The following is a 15256-nucleotide window of genomic DNA, read 5'->3' on the forward strand; positions in this document are numbered from 1 at the left end:
AGATGGAGCCATGGACAGGTATGCTCGTGCATCCTCTGAAGTGGCAAGTGTCATCAGGGCCGACTGCGTGGGGTGCTTGCTTCTGGCACAACAAGGACGGCCTTAGTTGTTGATGTTTTGCAGTACAATCTCTGCTTTAGAGATTTCATCCATGCCCTGCGCGTGGTTTTCCCATATCGTTACGCAAAGCCGAGCAATCAGCAAAGGAAATGAAATCGGCTTTGACAACAGAAATATCAGTAAGGTCCTGCTGGCGTTTTGTTACTTCAGGGTGAGGGGGTGGGGGGAGGAGAGGAAGAAATACCAGGTAGTAGGTGATTGGTAAAACTGGGAGGGCGGAGGGGTGAAGTAAAGAGTTGGCTGATAGAGATAGAGGGCTGGAGAAGGGGGAATCTGATAGAAGAGGAGAGTAAGTCATGGAAGAAAGGGAATGGAGAAGAGCACCTGTCCCTTTGTCTGACTCACAATAATAGTGCACTGTTTACTTTTTGCATGTTACTTCTCTGACTCTTCCCAATCTCTGAACACTGGCTATCTCACATGCCTATGTCCTTTCCTAAATGGGTCCCTCTTTTCCAATACAGCCTTTAGCAACTAAATTCTATCCCTATTAAAGGACTCATCTGGGGGAAGTGGCTTGTCAGCATCTCTGGTTCACATTACCCATCTGAGTAGTTCCTCCACAGACCTCCTCCCATAATTATTAAACATATACAATGCAGGAGTTCCTTTTACCAGATCTGGGAATGATGTACTCTGACCCATCACTCACTTACCCTTCACTTCATTTACCATTGTCCTTAATCAGTGCAGTCTATTCCTGCCTCACTACAAAATCCTGTAGAGTTCAAACCTTATGGAATGTTACTTGACCATTATTGTAATTTTTAATGTACTTTTGTTGGTTTAGAGGCAATCAATTACTACTGCTATTTGACTAACAATAATTTAGTGCTTTCCAAATGCTGGATCAACCCTTCCCAGTGTCCCTGACACTAACCTTTAACTTTTACCGACTTTGAGCTATGCGTCCCAGACGTGGGGTCAATCCCTCAAAGTATCCTTTACATAGAAACGTAGGAAACCTACAGCACAGTACAGGCCCTTCAGCCCTCAAAGCTGTACCGAATATGTCCTTACCTTAGAAATTACCTAGGGTTACCCATAGCCCTCTATTTTTCTGAGCTCCATGTACCTGTCCAGGAGTCTCTTACCCCTGACATCTCCTCTGTACCTACTACCAAGCACCTTAAAACTGTGCCCTCTTGAGCTAGCTATTTCATCTCTGGGAAAAAGCCTCTGACTATCCACATGATCAATGCCTCTCATCATCTTATACACCTCTATCAGGTCACCTCTCATCCTCTGTTGCTCCAAGGAAAAAAGGCCAAGTTCACTCAACCTATTCGCATAAGGCATGCTCCCCAATCCAGGCAACATCCTTGTAAATCTCCTCTGCATCCTTTCTATGGTTTCCACATCCTTCCTGTAGTGAGATGACCGGAACTGAGCACAGTACTCGAAGTGAGGTCTGACCAGGGTCCTATAGAGCTGTAACAGTACCTCTCAGCTCCTAAACTCAATCCCACCATTGATGAAGGCCAATGCTCCGTATGCTTTCTTCCATTTTCAAAATATTTTTTATTAATTATTATTAAAGATCAACAAAAAATACATTAAGGTAATCAAGTCAATATGTCAATATGTGCAATGAAGAATTAAATTAGCAAATGACTGATTAACAAAGCTAAGCAATATATCAATAACAATAAGAAAAAATAAACTGTAAAGAATATTTTTTGAAAGAAAGAAAAAAAAAGAACCTCTACTAACTAAGAAAAAAAACCCTACTAACTTTAAAAAACTGGGAAAAAAACCCATTGGGAGCACAACCCCGGAGCTATACATCATACAAGCTTCCATAAAAGAAAAACATCAATCTGCCAACTCAAATCCATTTAAACAAAAATCAGAAGGAAACCATATTAATTAACTCAAATCAGATGATAGTAGCGGGCAAATGAACCCCACCTTTTCTCAAAGTCAAATTGAGGATCAAAAGTTTGACTTCTGATTTTCTCCAAACTAAGACATAGCATCACCTGAGAGAACCATTGTATCAAAGTGGGAGCAGAAGCGTCTTTCCATTTCAATAAAATAACTCTCCTGGCCAATAATGTAACGAATGCAATTACATATTGATCAGACAGAGAAATACCATGAATATATTGAGGGATTATCCCAAACAAAACTGTCAATTTATTAGGTTGTAGATTAATTTTTAAAACTTTAGAAATTGTAGAGAAAATAGATTCCCAAAAATGTTTCAATATAGAACATGACCAAAACATGTGTGTCAATGTAGCTGTCTCGGTTTTACATCTATCACACTGACTATCAACATTAGCAAACATTTTAGACAGTCTCTCCTTTGTCAAATAGTAATTGATATACAATTTTAAATTGAATTAAAGAGTGGCTGCCACAGGTCGAAGAAGAGTTAACCAACTTCAAAATCAGCAACCAATCCACTGTTATCAGGGTCACGTTAAGCTCTCTCTCCCAATCTTGCTTAATCTTAAGTGAAGGGTAATTGTGCTGTTGTAACAATAAATTATAAATTTTCCCAATAAAACCTTCCACTAAAGGGTTCATTTTAAAATAATATCTAACAGGTCAGAATCCTGTATATATGGAAAATTACTTAAATATTCTTGTAAGAAGTGTCTGACCTGAAGATATTGCAGGAAATGTGAATACGAGAGAGAGAGAGTATTTAGTTACTAATTTCTCAAAAGACATCAATCAGCCATCTTGGAACATATCCATGAAGGAATAAACTCCTTTATTCCTCCAAAGAAGAAAGGTAGGAACACGTAATGAAGGTTTAAATAAATAATTTTGATAAATTAAACTAAAAAGTTAAAATTTTTTGAGATTAAAAAAATTACGAAACTGGAACCAAATTTGTAATGACTGCTTAATCACAGGATATAAATTTAAATTAGCAATTTTGGCCAGTTGTACAAGTAGAGAAGCTCCTAATAACGAGGTTAAGTGAAACTGTTTCACAGCTTTCAATTACAAATCAGCCCAAGGTGGTCTTTCATTTTTAACAGCCCAATATAACCAAAAACACATATAATGTATATTAACAGCCCAATAATACATTCTCAAATTAGGCAGAGCAAGACCTCCATCCTTTTTTTAATTTTTGTAAATAATATTTACCAATTCTTGGTCTTCTATTATTCCAAACAAAAGATGAAGTAATAGAGTCAACCTGATCAAAAAACTTCTTAGTTAAAAAAATAGGGATATTTTGAAATACATATCAAAATTTTGGTAAAATCATCATTTTAACTGCATGAATTCGGCCGGCTAACAAAAGTGTAAGTGGATTCCATCTACAAAATATTTGCTTTATAAAATCCACTAAAGGAACCAAATTAGCTTTATAAAGGTCTTAATGAATTTTAGTAATAATAATACCTAAATATTTAAAAGAGTCCGTAACTCTAAAAGGAATGTCATCATATATAGAAGCAGAATCATTTAGGGGAAATACAAATGTAATTCACTTTTATGAAGGTTTAGTTTATATCCCGAAAACTTTCCAAATTCTTGTAATAGTTTCAATAAACTAGGAATAGATTCTTCAGGATTTGAAATATAAACTAAGAGATCATCAGCATAAAGGGAGATCTTATGAATCGTCCCATTTATGAAAATTCCATGGATATCTTTAGCTTCACGAAGTGTAATAGCCAAGGGTTCCAGCACCAAATTAAATAACAAGGGACTTAATGGACATCCTTTTTTTTCAATTTTTTTTAATGAAATCCTACAGAATAACCATCCAGTCCAGGAGCTTTACCAGATTGCATTGAAAAAATAGCTTTCTGAATTTCGTTTTCAGGAATAAAAGCACCAAGAGTTTGTTGATCTTCAACAGCAATTCGAGGAAATTCGATCTGTTGTAAAAAGGCATTCATTTTAGAAGGATCAACTGGAAACTGAGATTTATAAAGTTCAATGTAAAAGTCTTGAAAAATTTTATTAATGTCTTCATAATTACATGCTAAACTACCATCTCCCTTACGAATTTTCAAAATTTGTCTTCTGGCTTTAGCTGCTTTTAATTGAGATGCTAACAGCTTATTATTTTTATCTCCAAACACACACAAAACTGACTTTTCAATTTAAGCAAATTTCTTTCAATAGGATAAGTTAATAATAAATTATATTGTGATTGGAGTACAACCCTTAACGACAGAGTCAACCTGAGCAGCAGCTTTGAGTGTCCTATGGACTCGGACTCCAAGATCCTTCTGACCCTCCACACTGCCAAGAGTCTTACCATTAATACTATATTCTGCATATTTGATCTACCAAAATGAACCACCTCACACTTATCTGGGTTGAACTCCATCTGCCACTTCTCAGCCCAGTTTTGCATCCTGTCAATGTCCCGCTGTAACCTCTGACCGCCTTCGACACTATCCACAACACCTCCAAACTTTGTGTCATCAGCAAATTTACTAACTTGTCCCTCCAATTCTTCATCCAGGTCATTTATAAAAATCACAAAGAGTAGGGGTCCCAGAACAGATTCCTGAGGCACACCACTGGTCACTGACCTCCATGCAGAATATGACCTGTCTACAACCACTCTTTGCCTTCGGTGTGCAAGCCAAAGCAATGTCCCTTTGGATCCCATGCCTCCTTACTTTCTCAATAAGTCTTGCATGGGGTACCTTATCAAGTGCCTTGCTGAAATCCATATACACTACATCTACGACTCTACCTTCATCAATGTGTCTAGTCACATCCTCTAAAAAATCAATCAGGCTCGTAAGGCATGACCTGCCTTTGCCAAAGCCATGCTGACTATTCCTAATCATATTATGCCTCTCCAAATGTTCATAAATCCTGCCTGTCAGGATCTTTTCCATCAACTTACCAACCACTGAAGTAAGACTCACTGGTCTATAATTTCCTGGGCTATCTCTACTCCCTTTCTTGAATAAGGGAACAACATCTGCAACCCTCTAATCCTCCAGAACCTCTCCTGTCCTCATTGATGATACAAAGACCATTGCCAGAGGCTCAGCAATCTCCTCCCTCCCCTCCCACAGTAGCCTGGGGTACATCTCATCCGGTCCTGGTGACTTATCCAACTTGATGCTTTCCAAAAGCTCCAGCACATCCTCTATCTTAATGCCTACATGCTCAAGCTTTTCAGTCCGCTATAAATCATCCCTAAAATCAGCAAGGTCCTTGTACACTGAATTATACAATTCATTTGCTCACCTCTTTCACTTGAACCTTTTTACTGTGCCATTCCTTTTTAACATTTTTGTCATCGTGCAAAATGCATTGGAGAAACTAATCCACTCAAGACCATAACGTAGACCACAGTGTAGAGGGCGATAGTGAAACAGAAACCTAACATCCAATTCTGAGAGAGAAAATCTCTAGAAGCAAAACGACACTTATTTTTTGGCGATCGCTACTACTTGGGAATGGCTCTCAGGCAGCCCAGTCACTAGGATTCTCCCACACTGCTGCTGCGGTGATCTCAGTGAAACCTCCAGATTCTGTCATGCATCTTTTGCTAGGTCTTATAACTTACTTATTCCTTTCCACGCCTTGCAGTGCATTGGGTGGTAACGTGTTCTTTAACATCTTGTCTGTTTTTTACGAGGCTGAGTTGCTAGCTTGACACTTAACCCGGCACGGATGGAAAGCATGCAAGGAGTTGGCTGGATTCGAACTTGGGACTACTTGCCTCAAAGTCCAGTACTGATGCAATTACGCCACCAGCTGGCAAAGGTCTTATAACAAAAAACTGAAAAACACTGAGTGGATCTGTTCAGAGACATGTTTATTGCTAGAAATAATGAGAAGCAACTCCACTCCTCAATGGCTGGAGGCTGCTTTGGATTTGCAACTTAAAAAATTTTATTTTTTTATACTGTATAAGTTTTCAGCTATGCTTTGGCTTTTATCTGTTCTGCATACCACTCATCTGCTTCAATAAGCTGCACTTCCCAAGGCTGGCAGTAGATCAACGTCTCCTTAATTATATAGTGAACAATAATCAAGGACATTACATGGCTCCTGTAGCATACCAACATATAACAAAACACTGTGGGATTTTACAGGTTCCATTTTGTTACATTACAAGATTAAGTACATAAAAACTCAAAGTTTTGAATATACTTCCGCAGGAGAGTGTGTGAGGGTGGGAAGGGTGCAGTAGGGGAATGGGTGGATGGGGAGTGCTGGGTGGGGGAGTATGCATTCTGGGACTGACTGGTTTGGAGGGTGACCGGTTGAGGACAGGGTTGGAGAGATGGGCTGCTGGACTGGCTCTGCAGGAGTGTGGAGTGTGGGTGGTGCTTGAGTTTAATGTGTTGTGATTAGGGTTGGAGAAGTGAGAGTGGGTGGGGTGAGGTATGTGGATGAGGAAGTCCAGTATGGACTGACGGAGAGGCTGACTCTGTTGTTCTCTGTGTCCTGTGTCAGAGGCTGGACTATGAAACAACAGACAGACACATGCTGACAGTGGAGGCATGGAACTGGGCACCGCTGAGTCCTGCGGCTCGAAACTCTCTCCTCTCCACTGCTCAAGTCACCATCATACTCACTGACGTGAATGAAGCCCCCCGCTTTGAGGAAGACCCCCGTGTGCTGCGTGTGCCCGAGGGGATGAGGGAAGACAGGGTGCTGACCGTGTACACTGTGACTGACCCGGACATCACCCAACCCCAGAACATAAGGTCAGTACCACCTTCCATAACCCACACCAGTAGAAACCCCTGGTGGACTTTCACTCCAGCCCCTGAAAGTTACCCCAGCCCCCACACAGAGTGACCTCCTCGTGCAACAAACTGCTCAACCAATTCAGCGACTTGCCACCATCACCGGAGGGAAATGGTCCGTCGACCAGGAGAAGGTCCATAACATCAACCACCCTTCTGCCTCCACAGATGCTGCCTGACTGCTGACACACTGAGTTCCCCCACTCATCATACCTCACACTGCCCTCCCTCCTGTATTGTGATTGTCGTCTGGGATCAACTGATTATTCACAAAGTCAGATTAACACAGCAACGAAAGAGGCCCAGTACCAACCGCAGCACCCTCCCTGCTAGTCTCAGTTGCCAATGTTTTGCCCATAACTCACCGAGCCTTGATCTCCATGTAACATGCTTAAATGTTGCAAAGGTACCTGCCTCAGCCACTTCCTGGCAGCTCATTCTAGGTACTCAATACCCTGTGTGTAAAGGGGTTACCTCTTGAGTTTCTTTTAAATCTGTCCCCTCCTGTATCTATGCCCTCCAGTTCTGGATGCCATGACCCATGGGAAAAAGACTATGGCCATCCAACTTATCCATACCTCACGAGATTTTATAAATATCCGTGTGATCCAAGGAATAAATATCTAGTGTGACCAATCTCTCCCTATAACTCAGGCTCTCCAGTCCAGACAGCATAAATCTCTCTTGCACTCTCTCCAGCTTGACAATGTCTTTCCTATAACAGGGTGACCAAAATTGTACACAATACTCTAACTGCAGTCTCACCAACAACCTGTATAATTGCAACAAAATGTTCCAACTCCTAAACTCAATGTCCCGACTGATGAAGGATAGCATGCTAACCGCCTTCTTCACCACACTGTCTACTTGTATGGCTATTTTCAGTGAACTATGCATCTGTAGTCCTAAGACCCCATGTTGCACAACATTTGTCAGTGCCCAGGCACTCACTGTACAAGTCTTACACTGGTTTGAATATCCAAAATGCATCACCTTACACTTAACTAAGTTGAAATTCATTTGTCATTTCTCAACTCCTCTTCCTGACTGATCAAAATCTCTTTGTACCCTACTTCACTATCAACTAAGTCAAAGAAGGAGTTTTCACTCTTTAAGAAAGGAGGAAGGCAGCAGAAAGGAAATTATAGACAAGTTAGCCTGACCTCAATGGTTGGAAAAATGTTGAAGTCAATTGTTAAGGATAAGGTTATGGAATACCTGGTGACACAAGACAAGATAGGACAAAGTCAACATGGATTCCTCAAGGGAGAACCCTGCCTGATGAACCTGCTGGAATTCTTTGAGGAGATTACAAGTAGGATAGAGAAAGAGATTGCAGTGGATGTTGTATATTGCTACTTTCAGAAGACCTTTGACAAGGTGCCACACATGAGGCTGCTTACCAAGTTAAGAGCCCATGGTATTACAGGAAAATTACTGGCATGGTTAGAGCATTGGCTGATTGGTAGGAGGCAGCAAGTGGGAATAAAAGGCTCTCTTTCTGGTTGGCTGTCAGTGACCAGTGGTGTTCCGCAGGGGTCGGTGTTAGTACCGCTCCTTTTTATGCTGCATATCAATGACTTAGATGATGGAATAGATGGATTTGTTGCCAAGTTTTCAGATGATACAAAGATTGGTGGAGGGGCAGGTAGGATGCAGAAGGACTTAGTATAGGAGAATGGGCAAGAGAGTGGCAAATGAAATACAGCGTTGGAAATGCATGGTCATGCACTTTGGTAGTAGAAATAAATGTGCAAACAATTTTCTAAAGGGGGAGAAAATCCAAAAATCTGAGATGCAAAGGGACTTGAGGGTCCTTGTGCAGAACACCCTAAAGGTTAACTTGCAGGTCAGTGGTAAGGAAAGCAAATGCAATGTTAGCATTCATTTCAAGAGGTCTAGAACACAAGAGCAGGAATGTGATGCTGAGGCTTTATAAGGCACTGGTGAGGCCTCACCTTGAGTATTGTGAACAGTTTTGGGCTCCTCATCTGAAAAAAGATGTGCTGGCATTGGAGAGGGTCCAGAGGAGGTTCACAAGGATTACTGCGGGAATGAAAGGGTTATCATACTGGGAACATCTGATAGTTCTGAGTCTGTACTCACTGGAATTTAGAAGGATGAGCAGGGGGAAATCTCATTGAAACCTTTTGAATGTTGAAAGGCCTAGAAAAAGTAGATATAGAAAGGATGTTTCCCATGGTGGGGGAGTCTAGGACAAGAGGGCACAGCCTCAGGATAGAGGGGTGTCCATTTAAAACGGAGATGCGGAGAATTTTTTTTAGCCAGAGGGTGGTGAATTTGTGGTATTTCTTACCACAGGCAGCTGTGGAGGCCACGTCGTTGGGTATACTTAAGGCAGAGCCTTTCTAAAAACCATCTCATAGGCATTCAATAAACTTACTCACTTGCGATTTTCCCAAACAATCTGCATATCGACATCTCACATGACTATCATAACATTGCCCTTTTGACACACCTTTTAGAAACATAGAAAATCTACAGCACAATACAGGCCCTTCAGCCCACAAAGCTGTGCTGAACATGTCCCTACCTTAGAAATTACTAGGGTTACCCATAGCCCTCTATTTTTCTGAGCTCCATATACCTGTCCAGGAGTCTCTTAAAAGACCCTATCATATCTGCCTCCACCACTGTCACTGGCAGCCCATTCCACGCACTCACCGCTCTGCGTAAAAAAATTTACCCCTGACATCTCCTCTGTACCTACTTCCAAGCACCTTAAACCTGTGTCCTCTTGTGCAAGCCATTTCAGCCCTGGGAAAAAGCCTCTGACTATCCACACGATCAATGCCTTATATTATCTTGTACACCTCAATCAGGTCACCTCTCATCCTCCGTCGCTCCAACGAGAAAAGGCCGAGTTCACTCACCCATTCATAAAAGCCACGCTCCCCAATCCAGGCAACATCCTTGAAAATCCCCTCTGCACCCTTTCTATGGTTTCCACATCCTCCCTATAGTGAGGTGACCAGAACTGAGCACAATATTCCAAGTGGGGTCTGACCAGGGTCCTATATAGCTGCAACATTACCTCTCGGCTCTTAAACTCAATCCCATGGTTGATGAAGGCCAATACAACATATGCCTTCTTAACCAAACAGTCAACCTGCGTAGCAGCTTTGAGTGTCCTATGGACTCAGACCCCAAGATCCCTCTGATCCTCCACACTGCCAAGAGACAGGTTTTTTATCACCGGCATATGACGTGAAATTTGTTAACTTAGCAGCAGCAGTTCAATGCAAAACATAATATAGCAGAGAGAAAGAAAAAAATAATAAATAAAGTAAAACATAATAATAAATAAACAAGTAAATCAATTACATATATTGAATAGATGATTAAAATGTGCAAAAACAGAAATACTGTATATTAAAGAAAGTGAGGTCATGTCCAAAGCTTCAAAGTCTATTTATAAATCGGATGGCAGAGGGGAAGAAGCTGTTCCTGAATTGCTGAGTGTGTGCCTTCAGGCTTCTGTACCTCCTACCTGATGGTAACAGTGAGAAAAGGGCATGCCCTGGGTGCTGGAGGTCTTTAATAATGGACGCTGCCTTTCTGAGACACCGCTCCCTAAGATGTCCTGGGTACTTTGTAGGCTAGTGCCCAAGATGGAGCTGACTAGATTTACAACCTTCTGCAGCTTCTTTTGGTCCTGTGCATACCAGACAGTGATGCAGCCTGTCAGAATGCTCTCCACAGTACATCTATAGAAGTTTTTGAGTGTATTTGTTGACATGCCAAATCACTTCAAACTCCTAATAAAGTATAGCCGCTGTCTTGCCTTCTTTATGACTACATCTCTATGTTGGGACCAGGTTAGATTCTCAAAGATCTTGACACCCAGGAACTTGAAGCTGCTCACTCTCTCCACTTCTGATCCTCTGTGAGGATTAGTATGTGTTCCTTCGTCTTACCGTTCCTGAAGTCCACAATCAGCTCTTTTGTCTTACTCACGTTGAGTGCCAGGTTATTCTGCCATCATATTTGACCTACCAAAATAAACCCCCTCACACTTATCTGGGTTGAACTCCATCTGCCATTTCTCAGCCCAGTTTTGCTTTCTATCAATGTCCCACTGTAACCTCTGACAGCCCTCCACATGATCCACAACACCCCCAACTTTTGTGTCATCAGCAAATTTACTAACCCATCCCTCCACTTCCTCATCCAGGTCGTTTATAAAAATCACGAGGAGCAGGGGTCCCAGAACAGATCCCTGAGGCACACCACTGGTCACCGACCTCCATGCAGAATATGACCCATCCACAACCATTCTTTGCCTTCTGTGGGCACAAACCAATGTCCCCTTGGATCCCATGCCTCCTTACTTTCTCAATAAGCCTTGCATGGGGTACCTTGTCAAATGCCTTGCTGAAATCCATATACACTACATAACTCAACTCACAAAGATTCAACATCTTCCAATCCTATGACACATCTTTCTACTGATTTAATGCCATTCTTTACCAGCAGAGGCACACCACCCCTTCTGCCTACCTTCCTAACCCTCCGATACAACGTGTAACCTTGGACATTCAGCTCCCAGCTGTAACCATCCTTCAGCCACGATGGCCACAACATCATACCTGACAATCTGTAATAGTGCAATAACATCATCCACCTTATTTCTTATACTCCGTGCATTGAGATAGAACCCTTTGAGTACTGTATCTGCTGTTTTTTTGATTCTGCATCCTTAATGCACTGATATTCACCCAGCTGGCTGCAATTATGTCCTATCATCTGCCTGCCCTTCCTGACAGTCTGACTGCACGCTATCTTTGCTTTTTTACCATCCAATCTACTGAGTCCCTTCACTCTGGTTCCCACTCCCTGCCAAATTAGTTTAAACCCTCCCCAACAGCTTTAACAAACCTGCCCACGAGAATAATGGTTCCCATTGGGTTCGGGTGCAACCCGTCACTTTTGAACAGGTCATACCTGTTGTTTGCCCCATCTCTGTGAGTTCTTCGCCCCATCCCTGTGCGCTCCCCCCCCCATCTCTATGCATTTCCACGTCTCTATACATTTCCCTTGTTTCTGCGAGTTTCCCCTGTCTCTGTGTGTTCGCTGTCTCTGTATGTCCCCCATCTCTGTGCGTTTCCCCGTCTCTGTGAGTTTCCCCATCTCTGTGAGTTTCCCATCTCTGTGAGTTTCCCATCTCTGTGAGTTTCCCCCGTCTCTGTGTGCTTCCCCCGTCTCTGTGTGTTTCCCCATCTCTGCGCGTTTCCCCGTCTCTGTGTGCTTCCCCCGTCTCTGTGTGTTTCCCCGTCTCTGTGTGTTTCCCCATCTCTGCGCGTTTCCCCGTCTCTGTGCGTTTCCCCGTCTCTGTGTGTTTCCCCGTCTCTGTGTGCTTCCCCCGTCTCTGTGTGTTTCCCCGTCTCTGTGTTTCCCCATCTCTGCGCGTTTCCCCATCTCTGTGCGTTTCCCCATCTCTGTGCGTTTCCCCATCTCTGTGTGTTTCCCCGTCTCTGTGTGCTTCCCCCATCTCTGTGCGTTTCCCCGTCTCTGTGTGTTTCTGTCTCTGTGAGTTTCCCATTTCTATGCATTCCCCCATATGTTTTTCCCCTGTCTCTGTGGAATTTCCCTGTCTGTGTGTTTCCCCGGTCTCTGTGTTTCCCCCATCCCTGTACATTCCCCCATCCCCATGTGGTTTGTCGCCTGACCCTGTGCATTTCCTCCCCCACCCCCCTCCATTTCTGTATGTTTGTCCCCGTCTCTGTGTGTTGTCTCTCCCTTCAGGAATTCTGCTACACTTTCTGTTGCCTCGGCCCGTTAACCCTGTGCGTCCTGTGTTGCAGTTACCATATCCAGTACGATCCCGCAGACTGGCTGACAGTTGATGTTAACAGCGGTGAGGTTGTTCTGCAGCAGAACATCAGGCGGCAGTCACCATTCCTGATCAACCACCAGTACATCGCCCTGATCACTGCCACCGATGACGGTGAGAGGGTAGTGCGGGCAACAGGGAGGGAGGTTACCATCACAGGGCGGGTGAGGATACAGCTTTGTATTTGTACAGCCGTTTGCAAGGCCCGTGTCTACCACCCATTCCTGCCCACACAAAGCTGGGGGACAGGCACCTCTTGAACCGCTGCAGTCCTGCTGAGCAGAGAGTTCCGGTGTTTAGACCGAGTGAACATGAAGAAGCAGTGATATACTGTATGAAGGTTTGGCACCACACTACGGGATGCAAGAGGGAGTGCAGAAGGGATTCAGCAGGATGTTGCTAGGAAGGGAGGGCTGTTGTTAGAAGGAGAGGTTGGGTAGGCTGGGTTTGTTTTCACTGGGATGTAGAAGGTTTATAAAATGACGAGGGGCATCGATCCTTTTCCCAGGCAAGAGAAGCCTAGAACAAGAGGGCACAGGGTTATACTCAGAGATCTGAGGGATAAACTTCTCACACAGAAGCTGCTGGGCATCTCTAATGATGGAGGAGGAGGGTATAATTACTATGTATGTGGACAAAAAGCATGTATACAGAGGATATGGACCTAATGCAAGCAAAAACTCCAAGTTCAAAGTTAATTTATTACCAAAGTACATAAATGTCACCATATACTACTCTGAGATTCATTTTCTTACGGGCATACTCAGTAAATACAAAAAAAAACACAACAGAATCAATAGAAACAATAAAAAGATGGGCAAACAACTAATGTGCATAAGGCCAAAAGATGTAGGAGCAGAATTAGGCCATTTGGCCCATCAAGTCTGCTCTGCCATTTCATCATGTCCCATCCAATTTTCCTCTCAGCCCCAATCTCCTGCCTTCTCACCATATCCCTTCATGCCCTGATCAATCAAGAATCTATCTGTCCTAAATATATATAAAGCTTTGGCCTCCACAGCTGCCTGTGGCAAAGAATTCCACAGATTCACCACACTTTGGCTAAAGAAATTCCTCATCTCTGTTCTAAAAGGACACCCCTCTATTCCTGTGTCCTCTTGTCTTTGAAACATCTTCTTCGTATCCACTCCATCAAGGCCTTTCATAATTTGATAGGTTTCAATGAAGTCACCCCTTATTCTTTGAATTCCAGTGAATACAGGCCCAGGGCCATCAAACACTGTTCATATGACAAGCCGTTCAATCCTGGGATTATTTTCATGAACCTTCTTTGAACCCTCTCCGGTTTCAGCACATCCTCTCTGAGGTAAAGGTCTGTGCTGCAGAGGGGAAAGAGAAGAGTGGAGGAGTAGTGACAGGGGACTCAACAGTCAGACAGGAGATTCTGTGGACGTGAACGGGACACCCAGACGGTATGTTGCCTCCCGGGCGCCAGGGTCAGGAATGTCTTGGATCACGTCCGCAGCATTTTGGAGGGGGAGGGAGAGCAGCCAGATGTCTTGGTACAGATTGGTGCCAATGACATAGGAAGGAAAAGCAAAGAGGTTCTGAAGAGAGAATTTAGAGAGTTAGGTAGAAAGCTGAGAAGCAGGACCTCCAGGGTAGTAATTTCTGGATTGCCACCAGTGAGGGTAGAAACAGGATGGTTTCGCAGATAAATGTGTGGCTGAGAAACTGGTGCAGGGGGCAGGGCTTCAGATTCTTGGATCACTGGGATCTCTTCTGGGGGAGGTGTGACCTGTACAAAAGGGACGGGTTGCATCTGAACCCACGGGGGAACGATATTCTCACAGACAGGTTTGTTGGAGATCTTGAGGAGGGTTTAAACTAATTTGGTAGGGGATGGGAACAGGAGTGAAGGGACTCAGGATAGGATGGATGGAGAAAAAGCAAGGACAGCATGCAGTCAGACTGTCAAGAAGGGCAGGCAGGTGATAGAACATGACTGCAGCCAGCAGGGTGAGTATCAATGCCTTAGGAATGCAGAATCAAAAAGGGTGGGAAATGTAGCACTCAGAGTGTTACATCTCAATGTACGGAGTATAAGGAATAAGGTGGATGATCTTGTTGCACTCTTATAGATTGTTGAGTATGATATTTTGACCATCACCAAATCATGGCTGAAGGATGGTTGTAGTTGGGAGCTGAATGTCCAAGGTCACACACTATATTGGAGGGATAGGAAGGTAGGCAGAGGGGGTGGTGTGGCTCTGCTAGTAGAGAATGGCATCAAATCATCAGAAAGATGTGACATAGGATCAGAAGATGTTGAATCCTTGTTGGTTGAGTTAAGAAAATGCAAGGGTAAAAGTACCCTGATGGCAGTTATATACAGTCCTCCAAACAATAGCATAGCTGGGATGTGGACTACAGATTACAGTGAGAAATAGAAAATGCATGTCAAAAGGGCAATGTTATACATAGAAACATACATAGAAAATGGGTGCAGGAGTAGGCCATTTGGCCCTTCGAGCCTGCACCGCCATTTATTATGATCATGGCTGATCATCCAACTCAGAACCCCGCCCCAGCCTTCCCTCCATACCGTCTGATC

The 15256-nt window shown here is 43.3% G+C and overlaps 1 protein-coding gene across 2 annotated transcripts in view; it reads left to right on the forward strand.

Annotated features, from left to right (window-relative positions):
- cdh15 (cadherin 15, type 1, M-cadherin (myotubule)) overlaps window positions 1-15256 on the forward strand; it is a 110060-nt gene that overhangs the window by 68291 nt on the left and 26513 nt on the right. For both annotated transcript variants that reach the window (XM_072280056.1, XM_072280055.1), the window contains exons 8-9: window positions 6532-6785; window positions 12653-12795. In XM_072280056.1, the coding sequence (XP_072136157.1) occupies window positions 6532-6785; window positions 12653-12795 (397 nt within the window). The remainder of the gene's footprint in view (window positions 1-6531; window positions 6786-12652; window positions 12796-15256) is intronic.

Source organism: Mobula birostris, chromosome 15 (genome assembly GCF_030028105.1).
Source record: "Mobula birostris isolate sMobBir1 chromosome 15, sMobBir1.hap1, whole genome shotgun sequence".
In the NCBI taxonomy this organism is placed as follows: domain Eukaryota; kingdom Metazoa; phylum Chordata; class Chondrichthyes; order Myliobatiformes; family Myliobatidae; genus Mobula; species Mobula birostris.